The following is a 25261-nucleotide window of genomic DNA, read 5'->3' as shown; positions in this document are numbered from 1 at the left end:
AATGGCGCACCCTATACCTAGGTCAATGAAACTAAGTAGATATTTGTATCTATACATGTGACAACTGTCTGCCAAGTTTGGTAAAATTAAATGACGACATCGCGAAGTTATCACCAAAAATGATGAATTTACTATGCATTACATAACAATTGGTCGGTAATTTCAATACAATTGAATCTCGATCGATCTTACCGACAATTGTATATTGCATTGTTGACATGAAGACGAAAATAAACTTTCAAAAAAAAAAAAAAACATCTGCCGATAGATCTTGATCTAAGTTCGTGCCAATATGCATTGCAAAAGTAAAAGAAGGGCCCGTTTAATCGAGCAGCGGCGAAGCATCGACCACGCGAAGCTGTTTTCAATCCATTTTAATGTATATATTAGAGAAAACTGCTATATATGGTGACAGAGCGCGCTGGCCGAGCGGTTTAAGGCGCTGATTTTGGTTACAACACCTGTTGTACGCAAGAGTTCGAATCCCATCTTCGACATAATTTTTTTTTTTCGGCATATAAAAGTTTAAATGACTGCTTTAATATTCGAGAAATAATTGTTTTTATACGCTCTCGGGAAGGTTACAACTGGGCTATTGCCCTCGGCACGCCTCGGGTAATAGCACAATTCTAACTTTCCCTTGAGCGTATAAAAACAACTATTTCTCTCAAAGCAGTCATTAATACTATAATATTACCTACAGGTTTACAAGCATATTTGAAATATTTCAGATCCAGGTCGACATATTTGTGTCTAATCAAAAGGCAGAGAACAATGTTTTCAGTTTTGAGTGGCAATGATGTTTATTTTTTATTGCCAGTTGTTCTTTTTAAAAGAAAAGAAAGTTTGTAGCGGTAGTTATCCAGTGTTGCTGTGCAATGAATACATGTCTATAAAGAGGGCCTTCATTCTTCTTTGAAATCCCATCTTCTTGTTTTTTATTGTTAATCGATAAACAGGTGTACTTTTATGTAAAACTATTCACTAGGCATACAACGATGAGCTAGCCAAAGTATTCAGTTACTGTTACTATGCAGATGTATCTAATAACTATGTTTATTGTTTGAGTTACAGAGTTTAACTTACAGAGCATGCTTTGTGACTATATGCATGTTGTTGCCAGAAAGTTCTTCCATAACTTTCTGTTTTAAGGAGGGAGGTGTGACGCGCCTGCGTGCGCTTGGAGCCAAGGCTAGTGAATAAAGTGTTCGTTATCGCAGACATCTTGCACATAGACATTGGCCTCCTGACTGTTATGTTTTGGGAGTTATTGTGGCGGTTTGGGGATGTGCAATGCTTGTCTTTGGTGGCGAATCAGATTGTCGTGGTTTTGTGATGCCCATGATCCGTGACACGGAGGAATTTTAATTTCGTTGCCGCGGCCACAGTTGAACTATAGACAACACAACTTAGTACAATTACCAAAAGTAGAGAACGTTTACAAGAACAAATGTTGTCTGTTATCCATTTCAATTTTTTAAGATAAGAAACTAGATTTTATATTTTCTTTAACAGTATTTACTTTTCTTATAGTAAAGCATAGGATGTGTCAATATCACATGAAAAATACGATTTAATGATAATATTTATACTCTGTATTTATAGCGTTTGATACATTTGTATATGCGCTATTGTTTAGTCCCTTATATTGTTCCCGACTCTCACCTTGCAATATAAATGACCAGAAACAGTATGAACATTGTTATCACTTGACTGTGAACATTTGGTCGGATGTAGCCAGGGTATAGCCACATCATTATTGATACTGCTCTTCATGCAATTGTTATTACTCCATCCTTGCAACTACAATTTGGTTGTCGACAGGGAATATGTGGGCAAAACACCTTACCCAAGGATGTAAGCAGTATCACTGACAAGGAACAAACCTTTTGTATGAGAGTCAAGAGGCTTCACCAATATACCACTGTGCTATATAATGTTATATAGATATTCAGAAACTGGTAAATAACTTTTTGATATTCCTCTTAAATCTGATATTATCAATATTCTCTTTAATATTCATAATGAAGGGAAGTAAAAAACAAAATGTTCCCAACTTGTGTTCAGATGATTTACCAAAGAGGGAGAGGGAAGTTTTCTCACGAAACAAGCTTATATATTTAGATTTTCCCATCCTTAAAGGGATAGTTGAGTTCTGTTTTCAGACCGCAAATGCCTTCGAAGTGCATGGTTATTGCTCTTATTCTTATTTTTGACATTTATAGTGCCCTTTTAGAACCTACAATTGCTATGAAGGTAATTTTAGATCCCAAAATGTGTAAAATTTAGCCATTACGATCATACCAATTTATCTCCACTTTAAACGAAACACGGTGACCGTTAATTAATTATTTAATTAAAAATAACAATACATGAGCCGGTTAATTGTGGGTGGTATAAGCAACACGAAAATGCCAACAACAAAAAACAACATCGGCATTGGCTGAAATACGACGTAAAAGGCGTTATTTCGTTTTTTTCAACGGTTTTTTCAAATTTTTCAAAATTCTATTTTGTGGTGGTACACAAGTATTAGAAATCGTTATATTTCAGCCGTCTCTGAACCGATTTTGATCAAACAAAGATGATTGTGTCATTTAAATATTATGTTCTTTCAAATTTGAAAGTTTTTTATTATCTCACACAAAAATATTTTGTGTAGCGCCCACTGCAACAGAACTCAACTATCCCTTTAAACAACTTTTAAGGAGATAACAAACTTGTTTTCATTTGATTTCGTCCCGGATCTTCCTAATATTGCTCATCTCATAGTCAATTCAAGATTCAAGATTCGAGATTTTTTTTATTTCTTTCCACTTGCATAAAAAAACATTTCATTCAGGAACAGTAGCAACGAGTTCATCGTCAACTAGCATAAAAACATTAACAATAAAACAGTTATAAAGACTTTAACAAATGTGGAAAACAGGTGGTCTGTTAAAAAGCACAGCTTGTTGAAACGCAGATCACCTTTACAGTAACTTTTTTTTTGTTTAAGAAGTAGATTACAATACAGGGGGAGGGGGACTCACAATATTAATCTCGTTACATATACTGACTATAAATAATATCAGATTTACCACTAATTTATAGAATATGGTAGACTAAAAAGGAAAACAGAATAATGATAATGGAATAGTAAAGAAGAGGATAATGTACAACACGGGGTGGGGGACCAGTGGCGGATCCCCCCCCCTGACGCTCAAGGGGGGGGGGGTGCAATTTTTTTTAATTTTCGAGGACCAAAAACAAAAAATTGTGCTCACTACTACAAATTACTGTCTGTTACTAAGATAACTTCTAAACCATTCGAGTGCAAGTCCTCTTACCCAATAATAAGAGAGCTTGCGCAACAAAATATTTATGGTTTACCGTATCAAAAGCTTTGGAATAATCCAAAAATATACCAACTGTATGGAGGTGTTTATCAAGTGCCGAAGATATTTTGTCTAAAAGACATAAAACAGCATGATAAGTTGTGTGTTTCTCGCAAAAACCAAACTGAGAATTTGAGAAAACTTGACACGATTTCAAAAACTGTATCAATCTAATATATACAAGTTTTTTCCAAAATCTTAGAAAAGACAGTAAGTATAGAAATTGGTCTTCAATAACCCGTTTCTACAAGGTTCACTTTTTTATATATAGGCACAACTTAAGCTATTTTCAATTTTTAGGAACACTTCCATGCATTAAAGACAAGTTATAAATGTGAGTGAGAGGTATGACTACAAATGAAATTACATCTTTTATCAAATCATTAGTTTTACCATCATATCCAGGGCTCTTTTCCCTTTTCAAGCCACTAACAGCATCTATTACCTCAGAATTCACTACAGGAACAAAAAATAAAGTCTTTTCATTTAGACTGGCTAGATAATTTCCATAGGTTTCCTGTATATCAGGTATGGAGCTAGACAGAGCAGCACCAATGTTAGAAAAATATTCATTAAATGCTTCACACATAAGTTTCTTGTCTTCAATAAGACCATCCTTCCAGGTGAGTTTTGTAATACTCTGTAGTTTAGGATTGGTTTTCAAGACGTTTCGAATAACTTTCCATGTTCCTTCAACATTGTTACACGTAGACTGGAATTGAAAATGATAATAGTCTTTCTTTGCTTGGCGCAGAGCAGAAGTCAATATATTTCTATAGTTAGTATACTTTAACTTGGCTTCACCAATCTGCTTTCCTTTGTATCTACAAATCAAACGATACTTTTTATTTATTGACCTAAGTAAGGACTTAGTGACCGATGGCATTCGATGTACTCTTTTATGTTCTTGCTTTACTTCTTTGCACCAAGGGAAAGCATCTGTCATAAAATAACACTATTATATCCATGAATTTATCAAAAGATTTTTAACTTCTGTCTCACATAAAACTTCGTTCCATTCAACAGTTTCCAATTCCTCTCTTAAATTTTGCTATATTTCCCTTAGTGAATTTCCGTGTTAACTTATCACATGATTCATTACAAGAACTCCTTAATGCTAAAGATGATCTAGCAAATATAGGGAAATGATCTGATTTATAAAATGGCTCTAGTATTTTAAGCATCGTGATTGGTCAATACGCGTCACATGACATTGACAAATTTTTGATGCAAGCACGATTTTGCAGAAATGAGTGCAACAAAAAGTTTTATAAAATGGCTCTAGTATTTTAAGCATCGTGATTGGTCAAAACGCGTCACATGACATTGAAAAAAATTTGATGCAAGCACGATTTTGCAGAAATGAGTGCAGAAAAAGCGCAGTAAAAAGTTATATTGCACGGTGCGTACGCGTGACCATGGAGATCCAGTGCGCGCGCGTACGTGTAGTACGCGCTCCCTCGAGTTGCATTGCAATTATTGTAGGCTACGCGTAGCTAATATTGTACGCTCCACCATAATCCCCAGCGCAACGTACGCGTAGCTAGCTAGCTAGAGCGGCCAGCGGGGTATTATTAAAAAGCAAATTTTTATTTTACTTTTGCCTTGGATTTAGGCCTGTTTTGACTTTTGGATTTTATAATGAAGCCAGGAATTTCAGCTGTCTGATGTAGACTCGTCTCTAGACCCACTGTATGGATTTTATTTTTAATCAAGGCAATGAATCCCATTGACTTTTTGGTAAGCCTGCAAGGTCTTAGTCTAATTAGAAGTAGATCTAGAAGTAGAACCAACATAACTCTAGATCTAGATCGAACTCTCGTAGACTCTACTTATTAGATCTAAAGTTTCGTTTTTGCTATTTGTGTCGCTATTTTATAAAACAAATAACGCACTTGACCCTGTTGTGCAAAACGTAAATGCAGTAAACGCTCGGTTTCTTCAGATGGTTCGCACTGTCAACTCGCCGCAAGCGGCTCGTTGCACAGAGCGGCACCAATCTAAAGAAACCTCGCGCGTACTGCATTCACCGCTATTGCACTCTGGGACGTGCGTTATTTGTATAATATTGCACGTGACCATGGAGATCCAGTGCGCGCGCGTACGTGTAGTACGCGCTCCCTCGAGTTGCATTGCAATTATTGTAGGCTACGCGTAGCTAATATTGTAGCTCCAGCGTACGCGTACTTAACTATGCGCGCTAAAGCGGGAGATTTGAAAACAAATTTTCCATAAATTTGAAAGCGTACGTACCCTTGTTTGTTGTAGGCCTAGCTGAAATCGCGAAAATGGCGACTACCGGTAATAAGTCGTTTCATGTCCCCACGGACGTAGAACTCGCTGACCTGGTGGGCCAGATGGATAGTGGCAACACAAAGAAGAGTTTGAAATTCGCTAGAGACAAATTACTAGGATTTGCAGCCTATTCGAACACGAATTTAGAGACCGGACTGGACGTTCCGTCTGATCTTGATTCCTTTCTGACCAAGTTTTACGCCGGGGTTCGAAAAGAGGATGGGACAAGTTACAAAAAAGAACTATGCAGACTCTTAGATACGGAGTTCAACGACATTATATGGACGAATCCGACTGGGATATTACAGACAAAGTGAAATTTCCTCAATCAAATCGCATGTTTAAGGCCGTAATGGTGAGTTTGAAGAAGCAAGGAAAAGGTTTCGTCGAGCATAAACCCGTGATCATCTCAACGGACATGCAAACAATGCAGAACTCTGAGGAACTTGACATGACAACACCGAAAGGGTTGCAAAATAAGGTTTTCGTCGATATCATGACCTTTTTTGTAACCGTGGTAGGGAGAACATTCGTGAGATGAAGCCAGGTGATTTCACGATTGAGACAGACGTCGACAGTGGCCTTTCTTACATGAAGAAGAAAGACTGTCTCACCAAGAACAACAGAGAAGGGCAGGATGAAGTGTCAAACAGTGGCCGGATGTATGATATTCCGAATAGTAATTCATGTCCCTTGAGAGCATTCCAGACTTACGTCAGTAGACTGAACGCAAAGTGCATCTGGCTCTGGCAAAGACCCAAACAAGCAGCTCCTAAGGATGGATCTTGTTGGTACTGCGATAGCCCACTTGGAGTAAACACCATCGGAAACAAGCTCAAGTCAATATCTCGTAATGCTGGGTGTAGCCAAGTTTACACGAACCATTCGCTGCGTGCCACTACAATCAATACACTCGACAGTGCTGGTGTCCAAGGTAGGGACATATTGTCAATAAGTGGACACAAGAGCGAGACCAGTCTCCGCCACTATAGTCGGACAAGCGACGAGAGAAAGAGGGAGATGAGCGGCATGCTTGCCAATCATCTCTACTCTGGACCTGATCAGTTTTACACTTCTTCTTCTACTGCTGCTACTTCTTCAACTTCTAGTTCTACTGCTCCTTCTTCAACTTCTTCTGCTCCTTCTTCTTCTACTACTACTAGTATCATTAGTTCTACTTCTACATTCAGCTCTAGCCAAGAAACCGTGGCATACGGCGGCGATCCTAGTATTCCTACATCTGTCGAATTCAGTTTTTCACAGATTCAGCAGCAGAGCATCCAGAAGGTGTTCCATTTCCATGGATGCAATGTGAATATTTATAATAACTGATTGTCTATACCTCCACTGTACATATATATCTATGATCTACGTTCAAACTGTAAATGCGTTGTTTTGCCTGTTTTGACTTTTGGCCTGTTTTGACTTTTGGATTTTATAATGATCGCAGCCAGGAATTTCAGGGCATGCCAATTTTATGATTTCAGCTGTTTCACTGTCTGCCAAGTTCTATGGATTTTATTACTCAAGGCAAGTGGAAATCCCGTGAACGTTTTGGTAAGTAGATCTTTAGTATACTCTGTATAGCAAGCCTGCAAGGTCTTAGAATCTAACTCTTAATCTTATCTTATTTGTCGCTAAGCCTATTTTATAAAACAAATAACGCACTTGACCCTGTTGTGCGTAACGTGAATGCAGTACGCGCTTGGTTTCTTCAGATGGTTCGCACTGTAAACTCGCCGCAAGCGGCTCGTTCACAGAGCGGCACCAATCTAAAGAAACCTCGCGCGTACTGCATTCACCGCTATTGCACTCTGGGACGTGCGTTATTTGTATAATATCGGCCACTATTATACCAGCAGTGGGAATAGGGTGCAAATTGGTGAAAATATTGTCAATGAAGGTTTGTGAGTTTTTTATTAATCTAGTTGGTTTATTAATCAGAGGAATCAAAGAGAATGTACCCAAAGTATCAACAAAATAATAAACAGAGTAATCGCGATCATAACAAAATAAATTTATATTAAAATCACCCATAATAATTAGTTTTTTTTATTTCTAAATAATGGGCTTGAAAGAGTGTTAGACAATTCTTCCATAAATTCATTCACATCACTATTTGGTGGCCTGTAGACTACTCCCACTAAGTTTTTTTTTCTCCAGGAATTAGAATCTCAACAGATAGAGATTCTAATGAATCATTCATAATGTACAATTCTGCTTTTGTATGACACTCAAATGAAATGGGAATATACATTGCTACACCACCACCTGATCTGCTTTGTCGATCATTAGTGACTAGTTGATACCTAGGAAGATCGTACATGGCAGTTGGATGACTAGAAAACAAAGTTTCAGTGATTCCAATTATTGGGTACTTATCCTGAAAAGTGTCCAAACACAAGGAAAGCCTGTCAATATTTGCATTCATGCTACGCACATTAAAGTGCAAAAAGGACGTTTCATTGACAGGACAGTTTTCTAAATGTTCAGAAAATTGTTTTTCAGTAAAATATTTTGAGTCGTACGCTGTTGTTTCAACCTCGTCATTCAACATAATCAAAACGTGTTGCATTCGTATTCAACTCTGCAACAATATTCTCATCAGACTGAGTGTGGCTCAATTGATTAGCATTAACCTGAGGCATCATAACCTTCACTATAATCTGCACATAGATCTGTTGTTATAAAGTAAGTAACTGGATTTAGCAACAGCACATAAGGGCAAAAAAAGACATACACACAATTGATTGAGATGTTAAAAGTCATCCTTTCCGCATGGCCAAGCATCACGTATACAAAAATGTGATGTGTTAACATATTTACAAACTTCCTCAAAATGAGTTAGGCAAGAAGACTCATTTACAGAGGTTAAAATCTATCAAACAACAAACGTGGGTTGCTTCTGGGGCTCAGAATCAACCTGAGAAAAATAATGATTTTCTCTAGCGTACATAATACATGTAGGGGTCTACAGAATATTTAACATACATTCTTTATGACTCACATCATTCACATGTGAAGAAATCAGATTGGTCGTTTTACTCACTGGTTAAATATCCAACCAATTAGAAAAAGAGGTTAAAGAAGTACCTGGAAAATGCATAGGAATGCTATGAATTAGATGCAAAGAAATAAAACAATAAAGTTGAGATCACAGATAACACATTCAAGCCTTATGAATCATCGCGCTCATGAATTGACGGTCTTGACATTAAGATGCATGGGCAAGATCAGTGACAGCTTGATAGAAAACAGCAGGGGCACTCCCTCGAGAATGCCACTTCCCTGCAGAAAAGTGAAGGAATGTCCCAGCGCGATATGCATCTGCAACTTCCTTCTTCCACTTATTTTTCTCATCCCTGTCCTGTTTTGTGTAGTCATCGACGATGTAGAAGGGAGCATCCTTTAGCGTCTGGCGCTTGAGAGACATGATCTGCCGTTGGTCCTGATAAGACAGCAACTTGAATAACATGTGTCTCGGCCTCCCTTCAATTGGTTTCCCACCTCGGTGTGCACGCTCAATTGGTAGATTTTGCATCCCGAAGTACTGAACCAGCAAAGTGGCAACTTTCTCATCAGGCTTTTCTCCATTATCCTCCGCCAGGCCGACGATTCTTAGGTTATTTCTCCTTGAAAATCTGCCAAGCTTACGTTCTGCCTCCTCGGCTTTGTGGATTTGGATATGGAGATTTTCAAGTTTCTTCTCCATAGAATTGACCTTCTGCTCAAGAGACTGAACACGATGCTCAAGATCAGTTGTACGGGTGGCTGGAAATTCGAGGGCAGACTCAAAACCATCCAACTTAGATTGGATGTTAGTTATGCCCCGTTGCAAGGCACCGACTGCGGCAATCCATCGCACAGCTCAGTTTGCGCTGGTACATCCACGGACATAGATGCAGACTTACCGGTAGCCGAGTCGCGTGGCTTTGATTGGCTATTTCTAGGCATGACGAGAATTATGAATACTTTCTCGTGGCAGAAATGTTACATTATAAACAGCTGATAACTGCATCAAAATGTTGTTCTCCCTCCATAGTAAGATGAAATTAAGTTGATTGTCAGAGAAATCGAATCTAAGTCCATGAAACAAACGAACATTTCTGGAGCCCCAGCAACACACGTCAACTCGCGGCCATCTTTATCTTTATCTTCCGTCTTTTGGCATTAATTTTGTTTTAACTTTGTTCAATCAAAGTCATCATTTCGAATCCACTTTCGTCAAAGTTAAATCAAGTTGTACTGGGACATGGGGGAATGGGGATGATTGTTTTAAACGGGATCGCATTTATTTGTGTAATCGCATTTATTTATCTAGCTGCAAAACTATCACTAGTATTTTTGCTTCTTCCCCCGACGGTGTCACTCATTTGGTTTGTATAAATGCTTTGAATTTGTTTTTATTATGTAAACCTCAATTTTGCCACCTAGATTTGTTTATATGTGCTTTTAAGCGAATAAAGAATAGGAAATGGAAACAAGTTAACACTTAAATTTCACATCGGTTTATTTCACTGTTCGCATTAATTAGCACAGAGAGAGAGAGAGATAGACGTGAAAATTTCACGATCAACGAATATGTATTAGCATTATTCTTATTTGTTTATCGTCTCTACAATACTATTTGAATAAACAACATGTTTAAATGTTAGGCTTCCTGGGAGAAGTTTCAATTGCTTTTACGACATTTATGGTGTGCACTCCGTAGATTCCGCTGGATTCAAGATATGTTACTGATTTGTTTTTTTAATTACGAGATCGAGCACATGATCTCAATCTACTGGGTGCAAGTCAAAAATGTCTTTACAACAATAAACAACATTGTGGTACTATTTATGTAACGTCACTTAATTATCTTTGTTATGAAATTGCACGTGACGAATGTGATGAAAACGACGATGCTTATCATTATTGTTATTTTAGTTATAATAATAATTGTTATATCATTCCAATCCTCTTCATAATCTGCATTGTCAGCAAAAATGGCAGTAGTGTAGTAAAAGTACAAGTAGTAGTAGTGGTTTCATTCCGATCCTTATTATCTTGATTATATTTTGCAATACGTCATGTGCCCAGAATTTATTGCTATACTACATTCAAGATGTCTACCAAACAGGGGCGGCGATCCGGGGCGGTGGGGGGACACGTCCCCCCTTGCATAATACCCTTCAAAATGTACAAGTAATTACCGAGAAAATTAAAGGGTGAAAAAAAGTATATTGCTAACGTTTATACTATAGTTTTGCTAAGGAATATAATTTGTTAAAACATAAAAATTTCGAAAAACCTGTGAGGGGGTAGTCACCGTCACCCCTCTCATTTACTATGCTCCCTCGCATTTGCGTACTGATGGGGGCGGGGGGGGGGGGGCTTTAGGGGCAGTTCCCCCCTCCCCAAATGAATTCAAACGTATTTCTAATTCGTTACCAGTGATTTACAAATGTTGTAGAAATGGCATGATCATATTGCTCCTGTTGTCTCACTTTCGCTCGCTAGACCAAGCCCAGCACAAACGTAGCTAGTTCGACGTCACTACCAAACTAGCCAATCAGCTGTCAATGACGTCATTTTGAATGAGGCGGCAAATATATTTTGTGGAATTATCGAAAAATTGACTATTTCTAATCGCAAACTAGTTTTATTTCTGTATGGAAACGCATGCAGCCATTGTTAACTTGGCATGCATTTATGTCATCAGAATAGGGTAAATTATGTCTTACATGATTCAAGGGGTCTATTTTGCAGGAAAATTGTCAATTTCGTAGAATGTTCCACTATGTTACAGGATGTGCCATTGGGTATGTGTGAACCGGGTGTGCGGAAATGATGTGTCGGGGAGGGGAAGTGAGAGTGTTCGTGCGCGTGGTAATTGTATGTGTGTCAGATAGCTAATCATAAATCTACAATGACGAGTAAACTGTCTACATCACAGTCCACAGATAAATATGTGCCTTGAACGTATATGGCAGACGGCAATTGGCGGAGCAGATGACACTTGGTAGTGATTTTGTATGTGAGATTGCTTTGCTAAATATAAAATACAAGAACCTTTTCCATATCTTTAAACTATCATTGATATCTGATAATTGAACAGTTAGTAAAATAAACCTACCAAACTACATAATACAATGAAATACTTGACTGAAAGTAGGGGAGTTTGATATGGTGCACAATTGCACCTCTTTGTAAATAATCGAATAGTCCATGGTGTGTCATGAATATTCATGTTTTTGCTTACCTCGGCAAAATGTTTGCCTAAACTAAATGGAAAAATTACGGTGAGGGGTTGGCTGAAGTGGACATATTGAACCAATCAGAACTGATCTATGATAATCTTTGCTTGTTATCATCCGTGTGCTTGACCTATAATAATAATAATAATAATAATAATAATAATAATAGCCTAATAGTCCACTCCAAATTTTATTAAACCGAAACGGAAATTGTTTCTGCCCAATTGATTGTGAGCCCGGCAGCCACTGAGCAGCGCCAGATCGACGTTGCTCTATTCCTTATTGTTGAACACCAAACAAGGTAGCAACAACTCCCATCTTTTGGTATTACGCGGCCGGGGTTCGAACCTACGACCTCCCGGTTGTGAGGCGGACGCTCTACTGACTGAGCCAACACTCCGGTATTAACCTTACAGTTGTTTGGCAAATTGCGTCCAAAGTTCGACTTGTTACACATGCGTTATATAGGCAATGGCGAGCTTGCGACCTGTTTTGATCAAATTACGGTGGGTGAAATTTCAAAAGTCAATGAGACATGAGGGTTCCAATGAAAGAGCTAGTGTCAACGTACGTCGGGCCCCTGGTTGCTCAGCTGACCGAAATTAAATGCCTAAAACGCCTGAATTTCCGGGGGCTCTGCTCCCTGGACCCCTCAAAGGTCCTTAAGTCGGGTCCCTGGTTGCACATATGACCGTAATTCGATGCCTTAAACCCCTGAGCTTCTGGGGGCTCTGCCCTCTGGACCCCACCCTAATAAGTGACCTGCATGCCAGTGTCACAAATAAGGTATCAAAATATGCTCATCTGACCGTAATTAAATGCCTTATACCCCTGAGCTTCAGGGGGCTCCGCTCCCAGGATGCTCATCTGACCTTAATAAATGCCTAAAAACCCCTGAGCTTCATCAGGCTGCGCCCCTTGACACCCGCCGGGGCTTTGCCATCGGATCTCACGCCAATGTACGCTCCACTTTGCTTTGCTTTGCTCTACCTGATCGTAAATACTGTAACCCCCCACCCCCGACTTTGAAAAGCGTTCCAGGGCCTGGGTAACATGTTAGAGTGGTGGTGATGCGGATTTTTTTTCCACCCCCCCCCCCAAACAAAAACAAAAAAGTTTTTGCCGATTATGCCACAGCTCCCTCGTCCCTCGCATTTGAAAAGAAAAGAAAAGAAATCGCTGCCCCTGCTACCCAAACTCTTAATTCTTGCTGAAATATTATCAACAGAAAAGAAGAAACTTATTCGCCCCCTTTTCGTTATTTTTTTCATTGCTCTTTTGCAACTATATTTTGGATGGCCAAACGCAGGGCATCTCAAAGCCAGATTCTGAAAGTATGTCAAGGGGAAATTTAGACACCATTTTTTACCCTGCACGATTATCTTAGTATGGGAGGCCAATTCGGCCACAGTACGCGTCATTTTTTCATTCACCCAAATCCCATTTGCATGCAGCGCTTGTGAGCCCTATCTAGGTCCCTTTCTCTATTTCGATTCATTTCGTAGGCATAGTCTCTAGCATCCTATCAAGGTCATTGTACTCTTCGTTTGACAAAATCACCATGTGTTACCGTCCAGGCGCCATTTTGTCAATTTCTGGTCCGTTTTAATGCCTTTCTGTATTCATTCGTATCTCCACTATCCTAGATCCTGCATACTTCTTACATATTTTTCTAGATAGTCCAAAGGATTTTCTTTCATCTGCGACGTGTAACCTATTTGAAATTAATATAGAAATCAACTCCGTCAAAAAATGCTTAAATTCTATAATTATTGACCTCTAAAAAAAATTGCAAATTGCCATAAAAATATGAACCTCACCACTGACCAATTTTGCAAAAAGAAAATTGAAAATATTCATTTTTTCTAGGTGTTTTGGTGATTAACTGATGAGAGTTTCCAGCTTTCACTAGGAATGTGGCAGAAGAAAGAGAAGATACAGCATGTAGATAAATTTAAGAACAGCCTTAAAAGATTTCGATTAATTAAAGAACGTGTACAGTACTTTAAGAGCCAGGAGAATGACACCTAGCTTTCATTAAGAATGTGGAAGAAGTCGGTCAGTCGTAAAGGCAACGCCAAAAGTCTGATCCACGGAGACAAAAATGAAGGAAGTGAACAAGATTGCCATATTGGTGATTTGCAGAGTGCACTAAGCAGTGCTGTGCAGAATGGACAACTTGACCTCATCCAAAAACCAATCGGTAAAGGAGCCGAGGTGAATAACAGCGGAAATGACGGTTTGATTGTGCTGCTCAAAATAGTCATCCTGAAGTCACCAAATATCTCATCAGTCAAGGAGCCCAGGTGAATAAAGTTCAAAATGACGATTGGACTGCATTACATCAAGCTTCACAATATGGTCATCTTGATGTCGTCAAAGAATTAATCAATCAAGGTGCTGAGGTGAATAAAGTTGAGAAGGACGGGTGGATCGCTTTACATTTGGCAGCACAGAATGGCCATCCTCACGTCACCAAATATCTCATCAGTCAAGGAGCCCAGGTGAATAACAGCGCACATGACGGTTTGACCCCATTACATTTGGCAGCACAGAATGGTCACCCTGATGTCACCAAATATCTCATCAGCCAAGGTGCTGAGGTGAATAAAGTTGAAAACGACGGTTGGACTGCATTACATCAAGCTTCAGTGAATGGTCATCTTGATGTCGTCAAAGAATTAATCAGTCAAGGTGCTGAGGTGAATGAAGTTGAAAAGGACGGATGGATCGCTTTACATTTTGCAGCGCAGAAAGGTCATCCTGATGTCACCAAATATCTCATCACTGAAGGAGCCCAGGTTAATTACATCGCAAATGATGGTTTGACCCCATTACATTTGGCAGCACAAAATGGTCACCCTGATGTCACCGAATGTCTCATCAGTCAAGGTGCTGAGGTGAATAAAGTTGAAAACGACGGTTGCACTGCACTACATCAAGCTTCAGTGAATGGTCATCTTGATGTCGTCAAAGAATTAATCAGTCAAGGTGCTGAGGTGAATGAAGTTGTAAAGGACGGATGGATTGCTTTACATTTGGCAGCACAGAATGGCCATCCTGACGTCACCAAATATCTCATCAGTCAAGGAGCCCAGGTGAATAACAGTTCAAATGACGGTTTGACCCCATTACATTTGGTAGCACAGAATGGTCATCCTGATGTCACCAAATATCTCATCAGTCAAGGAGCCCAGGTTAATTACATCGCAAATGACGGTTTGACCCCATTACATTTGGCAGCACTAAATGGTCATCCTGATGTTTCCAAATATCTCATCAGTCAAGGAGCCCAGGTGAATAACAGTTCAAATGACGGTTTGACCCCATTACATTTGGTAGCACAGAATGGTCATCCTGATGTCACCAAATATCTCATCAGTCAAGGAGCCCAGGTTAATTACATCGCAAATGACGGATTGACCCCATTACATTTGGCAGCACAGAATGGTCACCCTGATGTCACCAAATATCTCATCAGTCAAGGTGCTGATGTGAATAAAGTTGAAAACGACGGTTGGCCTGCATTACATCAAGCTTCAGTGAATGGTCATCTTGATGTCGTCAAAGAATTAATCAGCCAAGGTGCTGAGGTGAATGAAGTTGAAAAGGACGGATGGATCGCTTTACATTTTGCAGCACAGAATGGTCATCCTGATGTCACCAAATATCTCATCAGTCAAGGAGCCCAGGTTAATTACATCGCAAATGACGGTTTGACCCCATTACATTTGGCAGCACAGAATGGTCATCCTGATGTCACCAAATATCTCATCAGTCAAGGAGCCCAGGTGAATAACAGTTCAAATGACGGTTTGACCCCATTACATTTGGCAGCACAGAATGGTCACCCTGATGTCACCAAATATCTCATCAGTCAAGGTGCTGATGTGAATAAAGTTGAAAACGACGGTTGGCCTGCATTACATCAAGTTTCAGTGAATGGTCATCTTGATGTCGTCAAAGAATTAATCAGTCAAGGTGCTGAGGTGAATGAAGTTGAAAAGGACAGATGGATCGCTTTACATTTTGCAGCACAGAATGGTCATCCTGATGTCACCAAATATCTCATCAGTCAAGGAGCCCAGGTTAATTACATCGCAAAAGACGGTTTGACCCCATTACATTTGGCAGCACAGAATGGTCATCCTGAAGTCACCAAATGTCTCATCAGTCAAGGTGCTGAGGTGAATAAAGTTGAAAACGACGGTTGCACTGCACTACATCAAGCTTCAGTGAATGGTCATCTTGATGTCGTCAAAGAATTAATCAGTCAAGGTGCTGAGGTGAATGAAGTTGTAAAGGACGGATGGATTGCTTTACATTTGGCAGCACAGAATGGCCATCCTGACGTCACCAAATATCTCATCAGTCAAGGAGCCCAGGTGAATAACAGTTCAAATGACGGTTTGACCCCATTACATTTGGTAGCACAGAATGGTCATCCTGATGTCACCAAATATCTCATCAGTCAAGGAGCCCAGGTTAATTACATCGCAAATGACGGTTTGACCCCATTACATTTGGCAGCACTAAATGGTCATCCTGATGTTTCCAAATATCTCATCAGTCAAGGAGCCCAGGTGAATAACAGTTCAAATGACGGTTTGACCCCATTACATTTGGCAGCACAGAATGGTCACCCTGATGTCACCAAATATCTCATCAGTCAAGGTGCTGATGTGAATAAAGTTGAAAACGACGGTTGGCCTGCATTACATCAAGCTTCAGTGAATGGTCATCTTGATGTCGTCAAAGAATTAATCAGCCAAGGTGCTGAGGTGAATGAAGTTGAAAAGGACGGATGGATCGCTTTACATTTTGCAGCACAGAATGGTCATCCTGATGTCACCAAATATCTCATCAGTCAAGGAGCCCAGGTTAATTACATCGCAAAAGACGGTTTGACCCCATTACATTTGGCAGCACAGAATGGTCATCCTGATGTCACCAAATATCTCATCAGTCAAGGAGCCCAGGTTAATTACATCGCAAATGACGGATTGACCCCATTACATTTGGCAGCACTAAATGGTCATCCTGATGTCACCAAATATCTCATCAGTCAAGGTGCTGATGTAAATAAAGTTGAAAACGACGGTTGGCCTGCATTACATCATGCTTCAGTGAATGGTCATCTTGATGTCGTCAAAGAATTAATCAGTCAAGGTGCTGAGGTGAATGAAGTTGAAAAGGACGGATGGATCGCTTTACATTTTGCAGCACAGAATGGTCATCCTGATGTCACCAAATATCTCATCAGTCAAGGAGCCCAGGTTAATTACATCGCAAATGACGGTTTGACCCCATTACATTTGGCAGCACAGAATGGTCATCCTGATGTCACCAAATATCTCATCAGTCAAGGAGCCCAGGTTAATTACATCGCAAATGACGGTTTGACCCCATTACATTTGGCAGCCCAGAATGGTCACCCTGATGTCACCAAATATCTCATCAGTCAAGGTGCTGATGTGAATAAAGTTGAAAACGACGGTTGGCCTGCATTACATCAAGTTTCAGTGAATGGTCATCTTGATGTCGTCAAAGAATTAATCAGTCAAGGTGCTGAGGTGAATGAAGTTGAAAAGGACAGATGGATCGCTTTACATTTTGCAGCACAGAATGGTCATCCTGATGTCACCAAATATCTCATCAGTCAAGGAGCCCAGGTTAATTACATCGCAAAAGACGGTTTGACCCCATTACATTTGGCAGCACAGAATGGTCATCCTGAAGTCACCAAATATCTCATCAGTCAAGGAGCCCAGGTTAATTACATCGCAAATGACGGTTTGACCCCATTACATTTTGCAGCACTAAATGGTCATCCTGAAGTCACCAAATATCTCATCAGTCAAGGAGCCCAGGTTAATTACATCGCAAATGACGGTTTGACCCCATTACATTTGGCAGCACTAAATGGTCATCCTGAAGTCACCAAATATCTCATCAGTCAAGGAGCCCAGGTTAATTACATCGCAAAAGACGGTTTGACCCCATTACATTTGGCAGCACAGAATGGCAATCCTGATGTCACCAAATATCTCATCAGTCAAGGAGCCCAGGTTAATTACATCGTAAATGACGGTTTGACCCCATTACATTTGGCAGTACTAAATGGTCATCCTGATGTTACCAAATATCTCATCAGTCAAGGAGCCCAGGTGAATAACAGTTCAAATGACGGTTTGACCCCATTACATTTGGCAGCACAGAATGGTCACCCTGATGTCACTAAATATCTCATCAGTCAAGGTGCTGAGGTGAATAAAGTTGAAAACGACGGTTGGACTGCATTACATCAAGCTTCAGTGAATGGTCATCTTGATGTCGTCAAAGAATTGATCAGTCAAGGTGCTGAGGTGAATAAAGTTGAAGAGGACGGATGGATCGCTTTACATTTGGCAGCACAGAATGGTCATCCTAATGTCACCAAATATCTCATCAGTCAAGGAGCCCAGGTTAATTACAGTTCAAATGACGGTTTGACCCCATTACATTTGGCAGCACAGAATGGTCACCCTGATGTCACCAAATATCTCATCAGTCAAGGTGCTGAGGTGAATGAAGTTGAAAAGGACGGATTGATCGCTTTACATTTGGCAGCACTGAATGACCATCCTGACGTCACCAAATATCTCATCAGTCAAGGTGCTGAGGTGAATAAAGGTGGTATATATGGTTTGACCCCTTTACATATAGCTGCAATGAATGGTCATCCTGATGTCACCAGGTACCTGATCAGACTAGGAGCTGATGTTGATAAGGCTTGTGACAGAGGATGGTCAGCCTTAAACATTGCCACAGCTGCTGGTCATGTTCGTGTTTCAAGTGCTTTGCTTAGTCAACAAGCTGAGCTGACCACATCAAATATGATTCATTGGACGGAGTTACAAACCTTTGCAGAGACAGGCGATCTTGATGCCATGAAAGATCATGTCAGTCAAGGAGCCGAGCTGGATGAAGCTGGTTCTTTTGGTTGGACAGCCTTACATATTGCAGCAAGTAATGGACACCTTGGTATGACAAAATATTTGCTAAGTCAAGGAGCTGATGTGAATTATAGCAACGACTTTGGTAGGTGTGCCTTGCATAATGCCTCAGAGAAAGGGAATTTGGATGTCGTGAAATATCTGATCAGTGAAGGGGCTGATATGAACAAAGGAAATAACTCTGGAGTGACTGCCCTATATTTTGCATCAGAGTCTGGCCATTTAGATATCGTCAAATCCCTAATGAGCCATGGAGTTGAGGCAGATAATTGCGACGCAAATGGAATCACTGCTCTCCACTATGCTATATGTGCTTGTAATATCGACATTACGAAGTATCTGCTCAGCCAAGGCTCTAAACTAAATAAGAGAAGTGTGCATGACTCTGTCATCTTAAAATTTGATGGACAGTATGGTCACTATGATGTTGTGCGATGTATGCAGAGTAATGTAGGTCGTACAGATAGCAGACTCGTTGATTCTCTCACTGTCTTTAGAGGTGCTCCAGAAGGTGATCTTGGAAGAAGCAAATATCAAGATGGCGATGAGAAAAAGGCAGTTCAAGGTGGAATGGTTATGGTGCGTATGCCACTTATATTGTCTGATCTTGACATTCAAGATCTTCTTGCAAGTCAAGGAGGCAGAACAGTTAGTCGCACATCATTACAATATGCTGTAGAAGGTGGCAGTTTAGCAGTTGTTCGGTTTCTGGTCAGTCAAGGAGCTGAAGTGAACGAAAGCAACAATGCTGGCTGGACTGCCCTTCATTTAGCTGCGCAAATGGGTCATCTTGGTATTGTAGATTATCTACTTGGAAAAGGAGCTGAAGTAGCTAAAGGGGATGTTGATGGTATCTCTCCTTTGCATGTTGCTGCATTCATTGGCCGTTGCAGCGTTATCGAGCATTTGCTTAGGCGAGGAGCAGAGGTCAACGGAGCCACCAAGGAGAAAGGTTCTACAGCCCTACATGTGGGCGTGCAGAATGGTCATCTCGATATCACGAAAGGCTTGCTCAACCACGGAGCCGAAATTGATGCGACAGACAATGACGGTTGGACTCCCTTGCACATTGCTGCTCAGAACGGTCACATCGATGTCATGAAGTGTCTACTTCAGCAACATGCTGATGTTACCAAGGTTACCAAGAAGGGGTCATCTGCATTGCATTTGTCTGCTGCAAATGGACATACCGATGTCACAAGATATCTATTGGAGCACGGAGCTGAAGTAAATCTACGTAAACCTGGGAAGACTGCGTTGCAACTCGCAGCAGAACAAGACCAAGTGCAAGGGATAGGTTCAGATACGCGGTGTGCTGAAGGGCAGAAACACCCTTCTTCCCCAAATAGCCATGTAGATACTGAGGGTTTAACAGAAGATGAGAAGAAGGTATTTAATTTAGTATTCCTATATATTTCATATGAAAAAAATATCATACAGTTTATCAATATTCTTGCAAGTTTTAAAATCATATCAATATAAATTGAAAACGGTTAGCAAATTTGTATCCTTAATAATCCTGTTAAAACTTTCTTGTGAAGGTATATAGATTGTCTGAATTATGAAAAAGGTTGAAATGATTCCACGAGGACTTCTCAAAACCTATTGTGTACCAGTACATATACATGTAAGTCAAAGCTGTCTTAGTGGTCACCTCTCTATGAAAGCCACCTGTGTATCGTGGCAGTTTATTTTGCCTCCCTCGAGAAAGAAATGTGTGTTTGAGAACCTCTCTACAAAGGCCACCAGTCAACAGTGACCACTTTTTTTCTCCCCATGGGTGACCTTTACAGACAAATTTGACTTGTATAATATTTGTTTAATTTTTAATATCTGTATATATGTAAGTCTACTTGGTGATTAAAGATATGGAAAACCAGAAAAGAAACTGCTTCATAAAAGCTGTTTTGTTTGTAGATTCTTAATTCTTGAGGATGGTGTTTTACACAGGTTGTTGGACAACATACTGAGAAAGGCTGCACACCAGTTCATTTAGCCACGCAAAATGGCTACACCGCCATCATCGAGACATTAGTTTCTCATGGCGCCGATCTCAACATCCAGTCCATAGACGGACAGACCTGTCTTCACGAAGCCGTCATACTTTCTGGTCGGAAGAACAGCAGGGTTGAAGCAACACCAGCACTCCAAAAGGTAAGATGATGAACTCCAGAACACACTGTCCTTGGGATTGTACAATATTTGTACCTCCGACAATTGCTATGAAGTAATTTCCTACACTAACCGGATTGCTTACTTACAATGGGATGCAATTGGAATCATGCCATTCACACGTAAGTGAGCATCGCCTTTTAACAACGAATGAGTTAGAAAAACACAACAAATGTTCGGAATTATGAACCTGTGGATAAATCTTCAGAAACACAAATGCTTCCCAAAGTATAAACAATATTTTCTATATATAATTGTTCTAGATCTCAGAAGAGTTCTATCAGAATGAATTATCTCCCAAGAAGGCTCTGGTCTTCTATCTCTTGGAGCATGGAGCAAAGCCGGACATCAAGGATAACCAAGGCAACCTACCAGTCCACTATGCCAACGATGAAATCATTCGCCAGATGATATTCTCAAGGTAGGGAAGCATTATATTAACATGGTCATTTGGAACAAATATTGAAACGGTGTCATAGTCAAGTAGTCTAATCACTCGACTTGGAATGCCAAAGGTCGTCAGTTCTTTATATTCTCTGCATGGCATGCATGTCCGTGGGCAAGGCATGTTTATCTAATTTGCTCCTCTCCACCCAGGTATTAAATGTGTACCTGCCAGGATGTGAACGCCAATGTGATTTGATTAGCATGCGCACACCAGTACAAAAGTGTGACTGGCTAAAAGGCTCCCCATGGAGTGGAGAGTGCACTGTAAAGTGCAGAATCATTATAGAGTACAGGGACTGGTTGATCATACTGTAACAACTTTAGTCAGGTACATTGTAAATGGTAAAGTGCTTTATAAAATACAGTTATTATTATCTCTTCTTTTAAATGAAATGATTAACGTGGCTTTCCTAAATTTGGATTTGGGTTTCCAGCCGAGTTATAAATACGGTTGCTACCAGGTTTTGTAATTAAATTATGCGGATGAAACGGGGCAATTCCACCTGGGACACATTCATTAAAAATTGTTCAAATTGAATTTAACCAAATATGAATACTAGTATACAAAGAGGATTGCATAAATGTTCAGTAACTTCATTGAAAACATTTTAAGGAAATTTAGTCAGATAAATGTTGGCAATTTGAAACATAAATTATGCTGAATTCTGTTTTGAATTTTCTTGTTTATTTTTTTTCAGATAGTTGAGTCTTTTATTTTCCAAAAATATGTGAAAAAAAATGCATTTGAAAGCAAATTGTCCCATACATTCCATAAGTCCTGTTTTTTCCTTACCATGTATTAAACGTTAGTATTCCTGATGATTGTATAAACTAGTTAATGTATATTGTAAAACTTTTTTTAACGGTATCTTCTATTGTACACAGGTGAAAGTATTCTTTCAAGAGGGCAAACAAAAAGTAGTTGTGAAGCACCTTCATTGCTTTCGCAGTGATTATTCTTAAATGCAGAAAGTGGGACTTTGATCTCATGGGTAAACAATCTGTGGATATTTGATCAAATACATTTTGCTTGCCCAAGTATATATCCTGAAGGTTGTAACAATATGAGAACACTTTTTCTTTGTTTTCATTTGCATATATTCTCAGGTCTCCTGCCATGGAAATCATCAGAGCTTATCGAGGTAACACTATCTGATAAATAAATAATAAAACATAGACTATCATAAACAAACAATTATAAATATTTGATTAATAAGGTTTTCAATTTTTATTGACATGGATATATTATGAAGACAAGAACAGAACAAGAAAACTTTGGGGATTGCCAAATTTACTTTCAGAAGTACAAGCTTCATAAGTAAAATAGAAAAATAATTGACATGATGATCAGTTCTATTCGGTGACTAAATGTCCATTCCAGAATGCCCAGGGCGAGTTTATTTTGGAGCAACGTAAGAGAAGGTGGAGTTCCGGTGAAAGATAAAGCATATTAAATTGGTTAGCTTTCCCATGTTTTTGTTTGTTTTCTTTATGTTATTTTGGGAGAACAGACATAGTTGAAATATCTCCTGAAAAGTATTGCTCTGCAAATGCCTATATATTTGAAGTATGACGAGAAATACTTTAAAAGTTTGGACTCAAACTTTTAAGCCACGTTTTTGCATTGTGCAGTTCCCTAAACCCACACCCAGATATAGTGTTTTGCTTTTCATTTTGATCACTCCAAAACCTTCATTGATTCTTATGTAAAACATAGTCGACCTCTCCCCATTGCTTCTGGATAGTTTCTTTCCATGGAAAGGTACTCAACTTTATCTTTAAACCCTCATCATTCTCACTCTCCCTTTGATTATTTTTTATTTGCAGCTGAAAGGTTGGCGCCACCAGTGGTCAACGCCGTTTCTGTTCAGGTTGGATGTGACGGTAAAGAGCTCGAACTGGAACACCATGGCATTGCAATGTCTATCCCACCTGGGGCTGTCGAACAGAATGAATCTTGCAATATCACTCTCACCCTTGTGAGGGACCTCTTAAGTGTTGACCTCCAAGATGACACACCAATGGCAGCATACGGGATCAGATGTGACCCTCCAAACATGATCTTCCACCAGCCTGTTAAGATCATGATACCGCATTCCACCTTATTCATCAACCCTGAGGACGTGATACCAGACATCGTCTCACATATTTGGGATACAAGAAAGGGTAGGTTATTTGGTTTATTAATGGTCTATTCTTTCAACGAATATTATTGAAGTCTTCTTTTATACAAAACTACAGTACTTTAAACCATTTTTTCCTCATGGTTACACAAGGGATCCTGGTGTTTATACCAAGTCATTTTGGAACAATACCTAAGTAGAAGTGTTACCTGAAAAGGATTGCTATTAAAATGCTTCCTTATTCAAAATATTTTAATAAATGGCTATAAAGTTTGGTCCAAACACTTGTGTTTAGTACTGTGTACACATTTTCTGTGTGTGGTGCATGTGATCTTATGGATAACTGAGTCAATTTCTTTTCAGTAAAGCAATGAAAAACGTCACAAGGCACATCAGTTTTTATTAACATCATAAACTACCTTTTCCAGTTGCTTTCAGACAGTTTCTTTCACCATGTAATTGCATGACCAGTACTCAACTTTATCTTTAAAGTCATCATCCTTTCAAACATGAATATTTTTTCATAATAGGGCTATGCCTAGCTTCATTTTGCTCAAATGCTTATTAAAGAATATTTGACATTGTGGATCTAATCATAGGTTTACCAAGAGTTTCGAGGACAAAATCATCTGCTGCACCTGACAAATTGCCATACTGCAAAGTCCTTAAGAGGCATATTGAGTTGCACGTCGATCACTGTGCCGAGTGGTGGGTTCTTATCCCTCTTGAGCAACAGATCATCCAGCTCATGTGTACCCCATACGTACCGGACAAGATTGAACGAGGCAAAGAGTTTGATGTTCATCTCCACCTGAATGCCAATATCCCGGGCATAGAAATGGTCAGTTAGAAATACTTAGGTGCAAATCGGTTCACTTTTATTCTCTCTCACTCAGTTAGATCTCTTCCCAGGGAGCATGCTCACATGTACCTTGGGTTCCAATATGGGTCCCACATAGGTCTGCCCATATAGACTCCATATACTATCTGGTACCTAACATTCGTATGGGACACATATGAGCCATCCAAGGTGGCCCATATGGGTTCGTCCCAGGGCCAATCCGGTATGATGTACACTATCCCGTATGAACATCAAAGGGCTGGGGTTCCCATATAGCCCCCTCTTTGGAATTCCCACATGGGCCCCATGCAAGTTTGTGCTGAAGATTCATATGGGACCTATATGGGCAACCCCATTTTGCCCACATGATTATTCCTTCATCTTCTTGTAATTTTCAAAGCGCTATACAGCCTGTCACTAAGATCTGTATATAGATTATCAGTTGTGTATTGCAGCATTTGCAAGCATACTAAAAACCGGATTTACACTCTACTCCTTGTGAGAGTATAAACTAGCTTGCATAGGGTGTGACTCTCCTACACACGGGCTTCCTGACTTGTGGATATAGCCTGGACTAATTATCAGCGGAGCAAATGTTGGCCCACCGTAATTATAAAAATGCATGTAGATACATCCGGTACATACAATCATGTATATTGTAGATATTACATAAATTACATATAACTTTAATTCAATTTTGGATAAACAGATAAACAGATATGTGTTTCGAATTGTTTTACGGAATTTCCTCAGATAACAGGAAGTGATTTCCAGA

The 25261-nt window shown here is 39.7% G+C and overlaps 3 protein-coding genes across 3 annotated transcripts; all 3 read left to right on the top strand.

The window, feature by feature from the left end:
* The first annotated feature begins 6209 nt into the window (after positions 1-6209).
* Positions 6210-7004, top strand: LOC115927666 (A-agglutinin anchorage subunit-like). Its single transcript, XM_030993818.1, has one exon. It carries the CDS (start codon positions 6210-6212, stop codon positions 7002-7004), a length of 795 nt encoding a protein of 264 aa, XP_030849678.1.
* A 6947-nt stretch (positions 7005-13951) lies between these two features.
* Positions 13952-18475, top strand: LOC115927661 (serine/threonine-protein phosphatase 6 regulatory ankyrin repeat subunit B-like). Its single transcript, XM_030993809.1, has 3 exons — positions 13952-14214; positions 14598-17976; positions 18419-18475. Exons 1-3 carry the CDS (start codon positions 13952-13954, stop codon positions 18473-18475), a joined length of 3699 nt encoding a protein of 1232 aa, XP_030849669.1.
* A 143-nt stretch (positions 18476-18618) lies between these two features.
* Positions 18619-24495, top strand: LOC115927658 (ankyrin-3-like). The gene is made up of 6 exons (XM_030993800.1): positions 18619-20292; positions 20854-21057; positions 21339-21496; positions 22630-22664; positions 23350-23688; positions 24245-24495. Exons 1-6 carry the CDS (start codon positions 18619-18621, stop codon positions 24493-24495), a joined length of 2661 nt encoding a protein of 886 aa, XP_030849660.1.
* Positions 24496-25261: the final 766 nt, after the last annotated feature.

The sequence above is a fragment of the Strongylocentrotus purpuratus genome, unplaced genomic scaffold (assembly GCF_000002235.5).
Source record: "Strongylocentrotus purpuratus isolate Spur 01 unplaced genomic scaffold, Spur_5.0 spur5_contig_850, whole genome shotgun sequence".
NCBI classification, from domain to species: Eukaryota; Metazoa; Echinodermata; class Echinoidea; order Camarodonta; family Strongylocentrotidae; genus Strongylocentrotus; species Strongylocentrotus purpuratus.
Note: the sequence above shows the minus strand (reverse complement) of the source record. Positions and strands in the feature narration are given on the sequence as shown.

Excerpts from the sequence above, each read along its gene's own strand:
- LOC115927658 (XM_030993800.1), top strand. The coding sequence starts at position 18,619 with ATGAATGGTCATCCTGATGTCACCAGGTACCTGATCAGACTAGGAGCT. Across the intron at positions 20,293-20,853 it reads TAACAGAAGATGAGAAGAAG|GTTGTTGGACAACATACTGA; the intron begins GTATTTAATTTA and ends TGTTTTACACAG. Across the intron at positions 22,665-23,349 it reads AATCATCAGAGCTTATCGAG|CTGAAAGGTTGGCGCCACCA; the intron begins GTAACACTATCT and ends TTTTATTTGCAG.
- LOC115927661 (XM_030993809.1), top strand. The coding sequence starts at position 13,952 with ATGTGGAAGAAGTCGGTCAGTCGTAAAGGCAACGCCAAAAGTCTGATC. Across the intron at positions 14,215-14,597 it reads TCATCAGTCAAGGAGCCCAG|TCAAGGTGCTGAGGTGAATG; the intron begins GTGAATAAAGTT and ends AGAATTAATCAG. Across the intron at positions 17,977-18,418 it reads TCATCAGTCAAGGAGCCCAG|CACAGAATGGTCACCCTGAT; the intron begins GTTAATTACATC and ends TACATTTGGCAG.
- LOC115927666 (XM_030993818.1), top strand. The coding sequence starts at position 6,210 with ATGAAGCCAGGTGATTTCACGATTGAGACAGACGTCGACAGTGGCCTT.